This window comes from Salmo salar, chromosome ssa06 (assembly GCF_905237065.1).
Source record: "Salmo salar chromosome ssa06, Ssal_v3.1, whole genome shotgun sequence".
Classification (NCBI taxonomy): domain Eukaryota; kingdom Metazoa; phylum Chordata; class Actinopteri; order Salmoniformes; family Salmonidae; genus Salmo; species Salmo salar.
In genome coordinates, this window is record NC_059447.1 from 12,466,918 (window position 1) to 12,482,495 (window position 15,578).

A 15,578-nucleotide genomic window follows, 5' to 3' on the forward strand; every position below is an offset into this window, starting at 1 on the left:
TCATTCAGTGCTGTGAAAATGTATGCCTACATTTCCATCATATTAACCACAGGCTCTTCAATGTAAGGCTACGGTCAACTGTTAGGTCATCTCTGGTTGGTCACAATCCTTGTTAAGATAGTAAACCAGGTAAGGATTCTGGGCTCCTCTGTCCTGGTTCAATTTAAACAGTCATTCTCCAGATTCACCCTCATTTAGTGCTGCTAACACTGATGCTCATCAACATGCTCTAATACAAACACTTGTTCTTTAGAATGCTCTTTATTGAATATCCACAATACAGCAAAGCTCTAACTATTCCTCTATTAATCATTAGTAATTCAACTCATTTCACAATAGTAGAGAGGTCTACTCATCATGACAGTATTTCAGATGTTATATTTTAGAGAACATGATGCTGGTACAGTGAATGCATCAATAGTAACTTGTCATGAGAAACAACCCTCAACAACTATTTGACATTACATTGGTTATTGTCATACTATTCACTGCTGCATTCAGACTTCAGCCCAACATCATCCATGTTGTCAGAATTTTAACTCCTTCTATATTTAACAGCAAAGCAAAGATCAAAACATCACTTAACAGTTCTAATGAAATAACAGCTGAACTCATTCTGAAGCTCTAACAAACTACCAGTTGTATTGATTGTCTGAAACTTTTGTTTTACAGACTACAACTAGTCTTTCTGATCTCTTTCTCAGAGAATGTTGACCCCAACGACACTTTACATGTGAACACCACGTCCTTGTCCCACTCTGCAGTCTGAATGGTCAGATAGCTGCTGATCTTGAAGGTTTTGTCTGGTTGCTGCTCAGCAGGGCTGGTAGAAACATCTTCTGTCACTGATTCACCGCTAGACATCCAGCTGACATCTGCTAACCCCTTGGACCTCTGAGACAGGTTACTAGCCAGACACACCAGTGTTGCTCTGCTGGACTTCAGGTCTTCAGTGGATGGAGGGAACAGGGTCACAGCAGGTGTAGCAATATCTCCATCTAGATTAGAACATAGTCATTGGACGAGATGAGAAGAAAACACAATTGATAACAGTTTAGATTTCAGTACAGGTTGATATCATTACCAATACACCTGCATTAAGAGGAAACTGATGTAGCAATAAATAGAGAACTGCTGTTCATTATGTTCACAATGACATTGATAGAAGTAATCATACAGTGTTAAAATGTTATTTTCCATGGAGCAGAGAGACAGAGACATGTCTGGAAACATTATTTACAATATTACATCACAGTCCTGGAAGACTAAAATACTAAAAGCGGAACGAAATCTGCACATTGTTAAAATAAATGTGATTTTTTTTTATGTATATACTGACAATTTGAGCTGGATAAAACCCTTTGAAATGAAATATCTCCTTTACATTGAGTTATATAGACAACAGAAACACAAGATATGAATGATAAATCATGAACATAGCAGACCAACCAGAGGCATTATCACTGTCATCAAACTGTTTCTGGGCTTTAAAGTTTTTTAAATAATTTACAAACAGACAGGATTAAAGAAGGTGCAAAATATTAAATCAGCAAATATAAATTAAATGTTATGAAATGAAACAATATCTGACCAACACTATAGTAGAAACAAAACATATTCTGTAGTTTAAAACATTAGAAGGGAACTCACCAGTAACAATGAGCTTGGTTCCTTGTCCGAATACCACAGTGATTCAGTTTGTATACACAGCAGTACAAAAACCTCCTCACTCTCTCTACTGAGAGGACAGGAACTGAAACAACCCATTCAGACAGAGCTTCACTCTCCCTACTGAGAGGACAGGAACTGAACCATCCTATTCAGACAGAGCTTCACCCTCTACTGAGAGGACAGGAACTGAAACATCCCATTCAGACAGAGCTTCACTCTCTCTACTGAGAGGACAGGAACTGAAACATCCCATTCAGACAGAGCTTCACTCTCTCTACTGAGAGGACAGGAACTGAAACAACCCATTCAGACAGAGCTTCACTCTCTCTACTGAGAGGACAGGAACTGAACCATCCCATTCAGACAGAGCTTCACTCTCTCTACTGAGAGGACAGGAACTGAAACATCCCATTCAGACAGAGCTTCACTCTCTCTACAAACATCTCAGGCTTTTCTAGAGTTTCTCTCTATGAAGTAACAGTATATAGTATAGCATCATATTCTGCTGTTGGTGTCTGGTCCTTTTTTAATCCATGTATAACAACACAGGAAAAGACACAAATGCAGATACAGGAGCCAGATGGTTTGAGTCTCTGATGTTTATTAATAGACAAGGGGCAGGCAAGAGGCAGGTCAAGGACAGGCAGAAGTTCGTAAACAAGGTCAGAGTCTGATGGATACAGGACGGCAGGCAGGCTCGAGATCAGGGCAGGCAGAATGGTAAGGTAGGCAGAATGGTAGGGCAGGCGGGCTCAGGGCAGGCAGAAAAAGTAGGAACCGGGAGGACTGGAAAACAGGGACTAGAACAACATGAAAAAAGGGAGAAAACCACGCTGGTAGGTTTGACGAGACAAGACAAACTGGCAACAGACAATCAGAAACCACCGGTATAAATACACAGGAGATAATGAGAACAAATGGGAGACACATGGTGGGGGGTGGAGACAAGCACAAGACAGGTGAAACAGATCAGGGTGTGACACCATGAGTTAAAGCACTATCCATATGATGCAGTCTTGACTTGATGATGATGATTACATCAAGAAAGGTCCAATGTCTTTTCACAGTCATCTTATAATCTTGTTGACATGTAGGGATGGATGGTAGTTCCATTCCCAGGTCTCCCATTGTGACATGTTACCTGTCAGGTCCATAAATATTTGGACATTGACCAAGTTATTTTTATTTTAGCTGTCAGCATATTGGAGTTGAAGTTAAATAATGAATATGAGCTGAAAGTGCAGAGGGTATTTACATCCAAATCGGGTGAACAGTGTAGGAAATACAGCACTTTGTATATGTGGTCCCACCCTTTTTAAGGGACCAAAAGTAATTGGACAATTGGCTGCTCAGCTGTTCCATGGCCATGATTGTGTTATTCTCTAATAAGTTCATTTACAAGTAAGCAGATAAAAGGTCTAGAGTTGATTTCAAGTGTGGCATTTGGAATCTGTTGCTGATAACCCTCAATATGAAGTCCAAAGAGTTGTCACTGCCAGTGAAGCAAGCCATCATTAGGCTGAGAAATCCAAACAAACCCATCAGAGAGATAGCCAAAACATTAGGTGTTGCCAAATCAACTATTTGGTACATTCTTAAAAAGAAAGAACACACTGGTGAGCTCAGGAACACCAAAAGGCCCGGAAGATCACGGAAAACAACTGTGGTGCACGACAGAAGGTGAAGAAAAAACACTTCACAACAGTTGGCCAGATCAAGAACACCCTCCAGGAGGTAGGCGTATCTGTGTCAAAGTCAACATTCAAGAGAAGACTTCACCAGAGTAAATACAGACGGTTTACCACAAGATGTAAACCATTGGTAAGCCTCAAAAACAGGAAGACCAGATTAGAGTTTTCCAAACAACATCTAAAAAAGCGTGTAAAGTTCTGGAACAACATCCTATGGACAGATGAAACAAAGATCAACTTGTACCAGAATGACGAGTAGAATACGGAGAAGGGAAGGAACTGCTCATGATCTGAGGCATACCACATCATCTGTGAATCATGGTGGAGGTAGTGTTATGGTGTGGGCATGTATGGCTGCTAATGGAACTGGTTCCCTTGTAATTATTGATGATGTGACTGCTGACAAGCAGCAGGATGAATACTGCAGTGTTTATTTAGGGCTATATTATCTGCACAGATACAGCCAAATGCTTCAAAACTCATTGGACGGCGCTTCACAGTGCAGATGGACAATGACCCGAAGCATAAGGCAAAGAAGAATAATGTTATGCAATGGCCAAGTCAATCACCTGACCTGAATCCAATTGAGCATGCATTTCACTCGCTGAAGGCAAAACGCCCCAAGAACAAGCAGAAACTGAAGACAGCTGCTGTAAAGGCCTGGCAGAGCATCACCAGGGAAGAAACCTAGCATCTGATGTCTATGGGTTCCAGACTTTAGGCAGTCAGTGACTTGATTTGCAACCAAGTATTAAAACTCACAATTTAATTTATGATTATGTTAGTTTGTCCAATTACTTTTGAGCCCCTAAAATATGTAAAAAGTGCTGTAATTCTATACAGTTCACCCAATTTTGTGTATGCATACCCTCAAATTAAAGCTGAAAGTCTGCACTTGTTTCCTTCCAAATTCATTGTGGTGGCGTACAGAGCCAAAATGATAATAACTTAGTCAATGTCCAAATATTTGTGGACCTGACTGTATATTGTTATAATCACTGATCAACTTCAACTACTGTTTCTTAGAGTTCACCCCTCTGCCACACATAAAGCAGAAGTGAGTGTATTTGGTGAGGAGGTTTTTGTCATGGTGTATATCACTGTGATACGTGCTCATTGCCATCATGTGTCTGACAGTAATACACTGCTGAGTCTGCCTCCTCCACATTGTTAATAATCAAACGATAATCTGATTTAGACTGATGATTAGATGTGAATTTAGGAGAGGAGAAACCAGAACCATATTCTACAGATCTCCAACCAGTGTGGTACCACCTTAACATGTACTGAGGGACTCCTCCTGGAACCTGTTTATACCAACGAGCAATATTATTAACAGTCCCCAGGTTACAGTCCATAGTGGCTGTCTCTCCTTTCCTCACTGTCACAACAGGAGGCTTCTGTGTCACCACAGTCACACCACTGACACCTGGGAAATAAGAAGATGACTTGTAGTAAAGAGAAACATACAGACTCACTATTAATAAAACAGGAAGTAAAACCTCCAGGAATTCAGACTCCTTACATGTTAGAGCAGTGATGAGAGTACAGAGTGTCCCCAGCATGTTGTCAGTGTGTGGTGTGAACGGCCCTTACTGTCCAGCTGAGAGATGAGCAGGGTTGGAGTGTGAGGAGAGGAGAGGCTGCAGGACCCTCCTATAAGGAAACAGACAGGGAGGACCAGAGGGAGGGGCCACTACATCTCAGCCTATCACCTTCTGAGAACATGGACTTCTGATTAATGTAAATGACTGTAACTATTATACTTGCAAAAAAATATGTATTTTATATTGGACTAACAAAAACCATATGGGATCATTTTGGTTACACTGAAATATCAGTATTAGTTTCATGTGAGTTATGTTATTAAGTTTCCTTAAAATCAGCATGTCATAATATATATAATAATAACATTCTAATAATATTATCTGGATGGTGGGGTTCTGAACTAACAGTATATCACTAAATGACTGTTGATGTAATATGTCTCTACTGTAAACCAGGGGACTGACTATCATGGAGGTTATCTGATACATGGAGTCTTCTGTTAGGACTGAACCATCTGGAATATCACTTTATCATTCATGGTTTGTGACAACTAGGTGTAATTGTTAATGACAACATTCTACTAAATGTGTGAAGGGTTTTGTGTAAAACACAAGCATGGCCTGTTCTCATACTGCAGACACACTGGTTCAGGATGACTTGACATTCAGTTAGTGTCTATATTCACAACATCTGAAAGCAGAAGTGAGTGTATTTGGTGAGGAGGTTTTTGTCATGGTGTATATCACTGTGATACGTTCTCTTTAACAGAGCTGTCCCTGTCTCCTCCACATTACTGATTATAAACTGATAATCCTTATCAGACGTGGCTTTAGATGTGAAATGATCAGAGGAGAAACCAGATCCATATTTGTCAGAAGAAGAAGAGGTAGAGCTACTCCAACTATGGTAAAACCTTAACACATACTGAGGAGCTCCTCCTGGAACCTGTTTATACCAGTTTACAACTTTTCTTTCATCTTTGGTAATGTCACAGTGAAAAGTGGCAGTCCCCTTTGTGCTGACAGTCAGTACTGAAGGTGTCTGTATCACTGCTTTCTGGTAACTGACATCTGTGGGAATTAAATTAGACAGTTCATCATACATGAATGTACAACTTATTTTGAATTCTTTCGATTCAGAATGAACAAACAGTAAATTCCTTACATGTTAGAGCAGTGATGAGAGTGCAGAGTGTCCCCAGCATGTTGTCAGTGTGTGATGTGAACGGCCCTTACTGTCCAGCTGAGAGATGAGCAGGGTTTGAGTGTGAGGAGAGGAGAGGCTGCAGAACTCACCTATAAGGAGACAGGGGGGCCTAGAGGGAGGGGCCTCTACAGTTAACCTATCACCAAGCCATGTAGGACCAGAGGGCGGGGCCTCTACAATCACTAGCTGCTCTCATAGTTGATTGACATGTCTGGGGGTTAACAGACTTCCACAGTTCTAATAATGCTATTATAATGATTGATCTTTAATCTAAACACACTGACCTACACTTCACTTTAAATGTGTCCCAACATTTTAAGTAAAGGGCAGGTATGATAAACTAACTCAAAAATATTTGTTCTGCTTTTGACTCTGTACCATCCTCTACCCCTACCCTCATCACAGTGTCACAGTTGTCGTCTTGTTGAAGGGAGGACCAATACGCAGCGGGAATGTCGATGCTCATCTTTATATTTATTAAATAAAGAGACCACGAAAAAACAACAAAATAGTTAGCACGACAAAGGACAGTTTCACAGGCTAAATGAATACTAGCAGTGCAAAATACAACTACCCACAAAACCCAAACCAAACACCTAATTATAGGACTCTCAATCAGAGGCAACTAGAAACACCTGCCTCCAATTGAGAGTCCAACACCCAAACCTAAACATAGAAAAACTAAACTAGACAGAACGTAGAAATACATACAAAAACACAAACCCTCTGCCACGCCCTGACCAAAACTAATACAATTACTCCCTCTGCTGGTCAGGACGTGACACACAGCTCCATTATACAACCCATGATGTTTATATTAATCACTACATATCCTCTACCCTCCTCCATGATATAATCCATGATGTTTATATTAATCACCACATATCCTCTACCCTCCTCCATTATATAATCCATGATGTTTATATTAATCACCACATATCCTCTACCCTCCTCCATAATATAATCCATGATGTTTATATTAATCACTACATATCCTCTACCCTCCTCCATTATATAATCCATGATGTTTATATTAATCACCACATATCCTCTACCCTCCTCCATTATATAATCCATGATGTTTATATTAATCACTACATATCCTCTACCCTCCTCCATTATATAATCCATGATGTTTATATTAATCACTACATATCCTCTACCCTCCTCCATTATATAATCCATGATGATTATATTAATCACTACATATCCTCTACCCTCCTCCATTATATAATCCATTATGTTTATATTAATCACTACATATCCTCTACCCTCCTCCATTATATAATCCATGATGTTTATATTAATTGAAAACAGAAAGGAAAATGCAGCACACCACTGCTCATGCTCCCAGGTGATTTTATTTATAACAACGTTTCAACTCTTAGGTCTTCATCAGGCAACAAAATCCCAGGTGTTGGTGGAAGGTCCTACACATAGGGGCAGTACTCAGTGACATCACTTCCTGAAACAGGAGGTACAGAAAACATAACATAGGTTCACAATATTAAACATTCAATGTATCAAAATAGATGATCATACACAAGGAATGTGATCAATATTTACAGTAGTATATGTATACAAAGACAGAAAATATTTGAATATTGTTTGGATAAAATAACATCATTTTGACATTTTGAAACTATAAAAATGGTTTCAAGTCAAACTCCTCATTAAGGCCAAGAGGAGACGGTGTGTTGAGCCTGTGGATCCAGAAAGATTCCCTTTGAAGAAGTTTCCTCTCAATGTCTCCCCTGTGTGACATCTTGACCATTTCTATTCCAATGTATCTCAGAGAACTAATAGGATGTCCAGCTTGTACAAAATGAGCAGCAACCTGATTTTTGTCTCACCTGTCTGTATATTGCTGCGGTGCTCACTGATCCGTGTCTTAAGGCTTCTATGGGTTTTCCCTATGTAAGACAGACCACAAGGACATGTCAACGTGTAAATAACATTGGTGGACATGCAGGTAATCAGGCCTTTGATCTTAAATCTCTGTCCTGTGCGGCGGTAGGTAAATGAGTTGCATTTATAGGTGAAGCTGCATTGAGCACATTGACAACATTTGTAATTACCCTCCGTAACCTTGTCCAAGAAAGTTTCCCTTTTCTCTGGTGGATAATCAGATTTGACCACAATGTCGCTCACGTTAGGCGGTCTTTTAAAGACCAAATGTGGGGGATATTTAAAAATGACTTTCAATTGTGGGTCAATATCAATAATGTACCAGTGCCTCCTGATAATGTCCTTAATGCCTTCCCTAATGGTGAGTGTTGGGTGAAGCATGATGGGGTGTTTTCTGCTTTTTCTTTAACTTTTGGTTAAAGGCTTCCAACTGTGTTAGTCCTTCAAAATGATCATTGGCATGTTTTACCCAATTGTCTTTGTACCCCCTTTCCTTAAACCTTTGTGTGAGGTCCGTGGTCTGTTTCTTGTAAGAGGCATTAGAGCTGCACATTCTGCTGATACTACTGAATTGGTTTATAGGGAGACGTTTAATAAGTGGATGTGGATGAAAGCTGTCACCTCTAAGGAGGGTGTTCCTGTCTGTAGGTTTCCTATAGAGATCTGTAGAGAGGGAGGTTTTATCCTTAATAACCATCACATCAGGAAAACTGATTTGTGATAGGTTATAGTTAAAGGTCAAACAAATGTGTTCATTCATGGAGTTTAGATAAGCATGGAATTCCAAGAGTTCTTCTTGGGTCCCTGTATAGATCAGGAAAATGTCATCCAAATATCTCAAAATTAAGAGAATATTTTCAAGAAAGGGGTTAAGGTCTTGATTCAGCACCACATGTTTTTCAAACATTCCTAGATATAGGTTAACATAATTAAAAGCCATAGTGCTGCCCATCGCTGTCCGTTTGGTCTGAAGGAAAAAGTCTCCTCTGAAGAGAGAATAGTTGGAGGTTAGTAGCAGTTCAGCCAAGTCCACAATACAGTTGGTGCTGGGTTGAGCATTAGGGGGACGTTCATTGAGGTAGAACATGAGGGCCTCTAGGTCGCCCTGATGGGGGATGTTAGTATATAGACTGGTTACATCAAAAGTACACAGAATATCATTTTTCAGGAATAGGGTCCACAGATTTCAAAATATTAATAAAATCAATAGATTCTCTGGTATACGTGGGGAGAGAGATCACCCAGGGTTTCACAAAATGGTGGAGATATTCTCTGTCAGAGATTCGTTACCACTGACAATGGGCCTGCCTGGTATAGGTGGAGTCACGCTCTTGTGAATTTTGGGGAGAGCGTACTTTATAGTGCCCTGATCAAAGTGGTGCACTATAAAGGGAATAGAGTGCCATTTGGGATGCACTTCAGTTTCACCCCCCCCCCCCTTCTCCCCCACACACAGTTCTGAGAGGAGATAAAATAACCCCTTCATTTACATGAAGCTATAAATAAGGAGAGGGGGATGGGAGGAGGAGGGGAGGGGAAGCAGGTGTGTCCTGGGGGAGAAAGGGAACAACACATCACTTCCTGTAACTCAGTATCAGAACTAGAACACGTCCCTGGTGAATGACTCTGATAACTAGAAATAGTAGATATGAAACCATCAGCTGGTCTTTGGGTGGGACTGAAACCAGTGGTCTACAGACAGCTATTCCTGTTATAAAGTACATGTAGATCTTTCCTCAGTCATTATTGGTGGTCCTATGTCCTCCTCTGGTGGACGTTGACAGAACTACAGACTCTATTCTGTTCACTGATGCAAAATGTGAAACATATTGGAAAGGAAAGGGAAAGGGGGATACCTAGTCAGTTGTACAACTAAATGCATTCAACTGAAATGTGCCTTCCACATTTAACCCAACCACCCTGAATGAGAGAGGTGCGGGGGGCTGCCTTAGTTGACATCCACGTCTTCGGCGCCCGGTGAATAGTGGGTTAACTGCCTTGCTCAGGGGCAGAACAACAGATTTTTACCTTGCCAGCTCCTGGCATGACGAACACCTTCCTAATATGGAGTTGAATCTTACAAAGTCATAGTTCTCATTTATGCGGAAATGATACTGAGTCCAACATCTAATGTTTATAAAATAGGACAGTTTAAACCATGTAAAAATCACAGCTTCAAACTCTCTAAACATTGACCTGTCATTTCTGTTAAAATGGAGGCCGGTGTTCTAGTCTGATATACCTGGATGCTTCTCTTTCTCTCTGCCTAAGTTCTGTCACTTTCTCTCCCTCCTCTGTGTCTGCAAGGGTACCTCGTTCCACTCCCCATCCATCCATCCTTCTCTATCTTGTTTCAATAGTTCCAGATTCCTCCTCATTCAGAGCTGTGAACAGTTCAGCATACATTTATATCATAATACCAACAGGCTCTTCAATATAAGGCTACATTCAACTGTTAGGTCATCTCTGGTTGCTCACAATCCTTATTATGACAATAAACCTGGTAAGGATTCTGGGCTCCTCTGTCATGGTTCAATTTAAACAGTCATTCTCAAGAGTCACCCTCATTTAGTGCTGCTAACACTGATGCTCATCAACATGATCAAATACAAACACTTGTTCTTTAGAATGCCCTTTATTGACACAATTAAAATGACAGTGTGCAAAGAGTAAAGATCAATAATTATAGTCGTGTTATTAGAACTGTGGAAGTCTGTTAACACCCAGACACGTCAATCAACTATGAGAGCAGCTAGTGAATGTAGAGGCCCCGCCCTCTGGTCCTACATGGCTTGGTGATAGGTTAACTGCAAAGTCCCCTCCCTCTGGTCCTCCCTGTCTGTCTCCTTATAGGTGGTTCCTGCAGCCTCTCCTCTCCTCACACTCCAACCCTGCTCATCTCTCAGATAACCTCCATGATAGTCAGTCCCCTGGTTTACAGTAGAGACATATTACATCAACAGTCATTTAGTGATATACTGTTAGTTCAGAACCCCACTATCAGGTCCACATAATACTATTGTAATGTATATTATGACATTGTGATATAAACTAACTAACCAACATACAGTGAGGGAACAAAGTATTTGATACCCTGCTGATTTTGTACGTTTGCCCACTGACAAAGAAATTATCAGTCTATAATTTTAATGGTAGGTTTATTTGAACAGTGAGATACAGAATAACAACAAAAAAATCAAGAAAAACACATGTCAAAAATGTTATAAATTGATTTGCATTTTAATGAGGGAAATAAGTATTTGACCCCCTCTCAATCAGAAAGATTTCTGGCTCCCAGGTGTCTTTTATACAGGTAACGAGCTGAGATTAGGAGCACACTCCTAAAGGGAGTGCTCCTAATCTCAGTTTCGGGTACATTTTTTATCCAGCCGTGAAAATACTGCCCCCTAGCCATAACAGGTTAATGACTTGGAGAAGATCTGCAAAGAGGAGTGGGACAAAATCCCTCCTGAGATGTGTGCAAACCTGGTGGATGTCACAACTGTCTTCAAATATGGACCAAAGCGCAGCGGGAATGTGGATACTCATGTTTTTTTATTTAAAAAAAAGGAGTAAAGTATCCACTGGACAAAAACAATAAAGACGACAGCAACAGTCAACGCAGTGCAAGGACAACTACCCACAACCCCAAAGAAAAACACACACTCCTATATAGGACTCCCAATCACAGGCAACTCAACACACCTGCCTTCAATTGGGAGTCCAATCACCCACACAACATTTATCAAACACAAACCCCTGCCACATCCTGACCAAGACTAACACAATTACGCCCTCTGCTGGTCAGGACGTGACAGTGGCCAACTACAAGAAACATCTGACCTCTGTAATTGCCAACAAGGGTTTTGCCACCAAGTACTAAGTCATGTTTTGCAGAGGGGTCAAATACTTATTTCCCTCATTAAAATGCAAATCAATTTATAACATTTTTGACATATGTTTTTCTGGATTTTTGGTTGTTATTCTGTTTCTCATTGTTCAAATAAACCTACCATTAAAATGATGGACTGATCATTTCTTTGTCAGTGCACAAACGTACTAAATCAGCAGGGGATCAAATACTTTTTTCCTTCACTGTAAATGAGATGAAACAGAATATTGATCTTTACAATGCAACAAAACAAATCCAATATGTTTATGGAAAAAGTCTTATCTCAAATATTTCAATTTTTTATACTTTAATATTAACTCTAATTGAAATGTAGGTCATAATTATGAAAATATAGGATACATCCAATTATTATTTAGAAATCTGTCTGTTGGTCTTGTGAAGACCCAGATACAGTATGTTTGAGAGTAGATAGTGATTGGTTAACTGTAGAGGCCCCTCCCTCTGGTCCTCCCTGTCTGTCTCCTTAATTGTGGGTCCTGCAGCCTCTCCTCTCCTCACAGTCCAATCATGCTCATCTCTCAGCTGGACAGTAAGGGCCGTTCACACCACACACTGACAACATGCTGGGGACACTCTGTACTCTCATCACTGCTCTAACATGTAAGGAGTCTGACTTCCTGGAGGTTTTACTTCCTGTTTTATTAATAGTGAGTCTGTATGTTTCTCTTTACTACGTGTGATCTTCTTATTTCCCAGGTGTCAGTGGTGTGACTGTGGTGACACAGAAGCCTCCTGTTGTGATGGAGAGGAAAGGAGAGACAGCCTCTCTGGACTGTAACCTGGGGCCTTCTGGTAATAGAGCCGGCCACTCTGGACTGTAACCTGGGGACTGTTGACAATAGAGATGGCCACTCTGGACTGTAACCTGGGGACTGTTTATAATAGAGACGGCCACTCTGGACTATAACCTGGGGACTGTTGATAATAGAGACGGCCACTCTGGACTGTAACCTGGGGACTGTTTATAATAGAGATGGCCACTATGGACTGTAACCTGGGGACTGTTGATAATAGTGCTGGTTGGTATAAACAGGTTCCAGGAGGAGTTCCTCAGTACATGTTAAGGTGGTACCACACTGGTTGGAGATCTGTAGAATATGGTTCTGGTTTCTCCTCTCCTAAATTCACATCTAATCATCAGTCTAAATCAGATTATCGTTTGATTATTAACAATGTGGAGGAGACAGAATCAGCAGTGTATTACTGTCAGACCTGGGACAGTCTACGTATCATAGGGATATACACCATGACAAAACCTCCTCACCAAATACACTCAATTCTGCTTTAAAAGAGGCAGAGGGGTGAACTCTAAGAAACAGCAGTTGAAGTTGATCAGTGATTATTATAACAATAGATACATGACACAATGGGAGATCTGGAAATGGAAGAACCATCCATCCCTACATGTCAACAAGATTATAAGAAGACATTGTCTGAAAGGAAAATGATGTTGTCTCTCTTGTTGTGATCATCATCATTATCATTACCATCATCATCATCATCATCATCACCACTATAATCATCATCATCGGGTCAAGACATCATCATAATATCATCATCATGATCATCATCAAGTCAACACTGCATCGTATGGATATTGCTTTAACTTCAAAAGGACCAGACACCAACAGCAGAATATGATGCTATACTATGTACTGTTACTTCATAGAGAGAAAGTCTAGAAAAGCCTGTGATGTTTATAGAGAGAGTGAAGCTCTGTCTGAATGGGATGTTTCAGTTCCTGTCCTCTCAGTAGAGAGAGTGAGGAGGTTTTTTGTACGGCTGTGTATACAAACTGAATCACTGTGGTATTCGGACAAGGAACCAAGCTCATTGTCAGTGGTAAGTACCCTTTCTTTTAACGTCATATTTTAGAATTCAAGTTTTTTTTGTAATACATAATAGTTAATATAATTAAATATTTAACGTTATATTCTTATTTCATATTTATTTTGTGTAAATAACCTACTTTGTGGACCGATTATCAAGTGTCATGGACACATTGTGACATCTTCATATCCTACAGTATATCTGTAGTTGTTGATTTCACATTTAAACTTAATAAACGTATTGCACTATTTCAACATGAAGGTTACTGCTGTCACTTGACAACACTACTCATTTATAATGTCTAAACAATAATAATCTATTTACTTAGAGGTAGATTTGAATGTGAATGCTTCATAAAGTTGTATCAACCTTTATAATGTTGGTCCCACGTTATATTAAATAATGATAAAACCATGTGTATGGTAGTTACACACAAAGTTACTACATGATTCATTACATTGTAGGCTACTACATTACAGTTCTAACATATCGAATGATTTTGTGTAATATTTATTCTGCTCATTCCATTGGTCCAGACTCTACCCTCCCTCCGCCTGTCTTGACCATCCTCCCTCCGTCCAGCGATGAGTTGAAGTCCAACAAAGTCACCCTGGTGTGTCTGGCCAGTCAGATGGCCATGGGCTACGCCGATGTCAGCTGGACCGCTGGCGGGAATCCGGTCACCGCCGACATCGCGACGAGTGGCCCGGTGCCGCAAGCCGACAAGACGTTCCAACTCAGTAGTTGTCTGACCGTTGACACGTCAGAATGGAACCAGGACAAAGTGTTCTCATGTAAAGTCACCGCGGGCTCCAAGTTCGCTGAGAAAGACATCAAGAAGTCTGAATGTAGCACTGAATAGCCTGAGAACCATTGTAATGTCAATTTGATTTTCTACATCACTTTTCAAGTTATTATTAATTCATTAGAAGTTTAACCTGCATATATACATTATGTTCCATTAAAGAGAGAAATATCCACTAATACTGATATCGTTGGCTATATGATATACTTTTTAGTATACTTTTTATAATTTAAATGGGTTGCTTTGCAGATGAATAATAGAGGAATAGTTAGAGCTTTGTTGTATTGTGGATATTCAATAAAGAGCATTATAAAGAACAAGTGTTTGTATTTGATCATGTTGATGAGCATCAGTGTTAGCAGCACTAAATGAGGGTCAATTTAACTGAACTCAAATAGAGCAGCCTGCTCTCTGACTTTAGTCCAGATCCAGAAATAGTTGAATCAGATATCCAGGATGTAGAGCAGGTTTACTGTAATGTTAATGAATAACCAGAGATGATCCAGATATCCAGGATGTAGGGCAGGTTTACTGTAATGTTAATGAATAACCAGAGATGATCCAGATATCCAGTATGTAGAGCAGGTTTACTGTAATGTTAATGAATAACCAGAGATGGACTAGAGGTTTAGTTTAAATTAGAACTTCACATTGTTGAGAACCTTCATTAGTATGATATGATTGTTTTATAAACTGGGTTGTTCGAGCCCTGAATGCTGATTGGCTGACAGCCGTGGTATACTGAATCAGACCGCATACCAGAACATTTATTTGTACTGCTTTAATTACGTTGGTAACCCGTTTATAATCCCATTAAGGCACCTCGGGGGTTTGTGGTATATGGCCAATATACTACGGCTATGGGCTGAAGCCAGGCACTCCACGTTGATTCTTGCATTAGAACAGCCCTTAGACGTGGTATATTGGCCATATACCACACCCCCTCAGGACCTTATTGCTTAATTATAATATAATTCTGAAAGTACCTATTTAATTATCATCCATA

At 40.1% G+C, this 15,578-nt stretch overlaps 1 protein-coding gene and 1 gene segment (V, D, J or C); one reads left to right on the plus strand and one right to left on the minus strand.

The window, feature by feature from the left end:
- The window catches only part of LOC106606374 (immunoglobulin lambda-1 light chain), a 108,458-nt gene extending 103,446 nt beyond the window's left edge, over positions 1 to 5,012 (minus strand). The window contains exons 1-4 of one of the 2 annotated variants that reach the window (XM_045719765.1): positions 4,888 to 5,012; positions 4,472 to 4,791; positions 1,651 to 1,684; positions 243 to 998 (exon numbers count right to left, since the gene is read on the minus strand). In XM_045719765.1, coding sequence (XP_045575721.1) covers positions 667 to 998; positions 1,651 to 1,684; positions 4,472 to 4,791; positions 4,888 to 4,927 — 726 coding nt within the window. In that variant the 5' untranslated portion in view covers positions 4,928 to 5,012 and the 3' untranslated portion in view covers positions 243 to 666. Of the gene's footprint in view, positions 1 to 242; positions 999 to 1,650; positions 1,685 to 4,471; positions 4,792 to 4,887 lie in introns of those variants that run through there. The other variant, XM_014202524.2, reaches the window with a different exon arrangement.
- A 7,432-nt stretch (positions 5,013 to 12,444) lies between these two features.
- On the plus strand, positions 12,445 to 14,889 carry LOC106591553 (immunoglobulin lambda constant 1-like). The segment is given in 4 exon segments: positions 12,445 to 12,466; positions 12,634 to 12,729; positions 13,735 to 13,779; positions 14,304 to 14,889. Coding segments are annotated over 4 exon segments (489 nt in total).
- Positions 14,890 to 15,578: the final 689 nt, after the last annotated feature.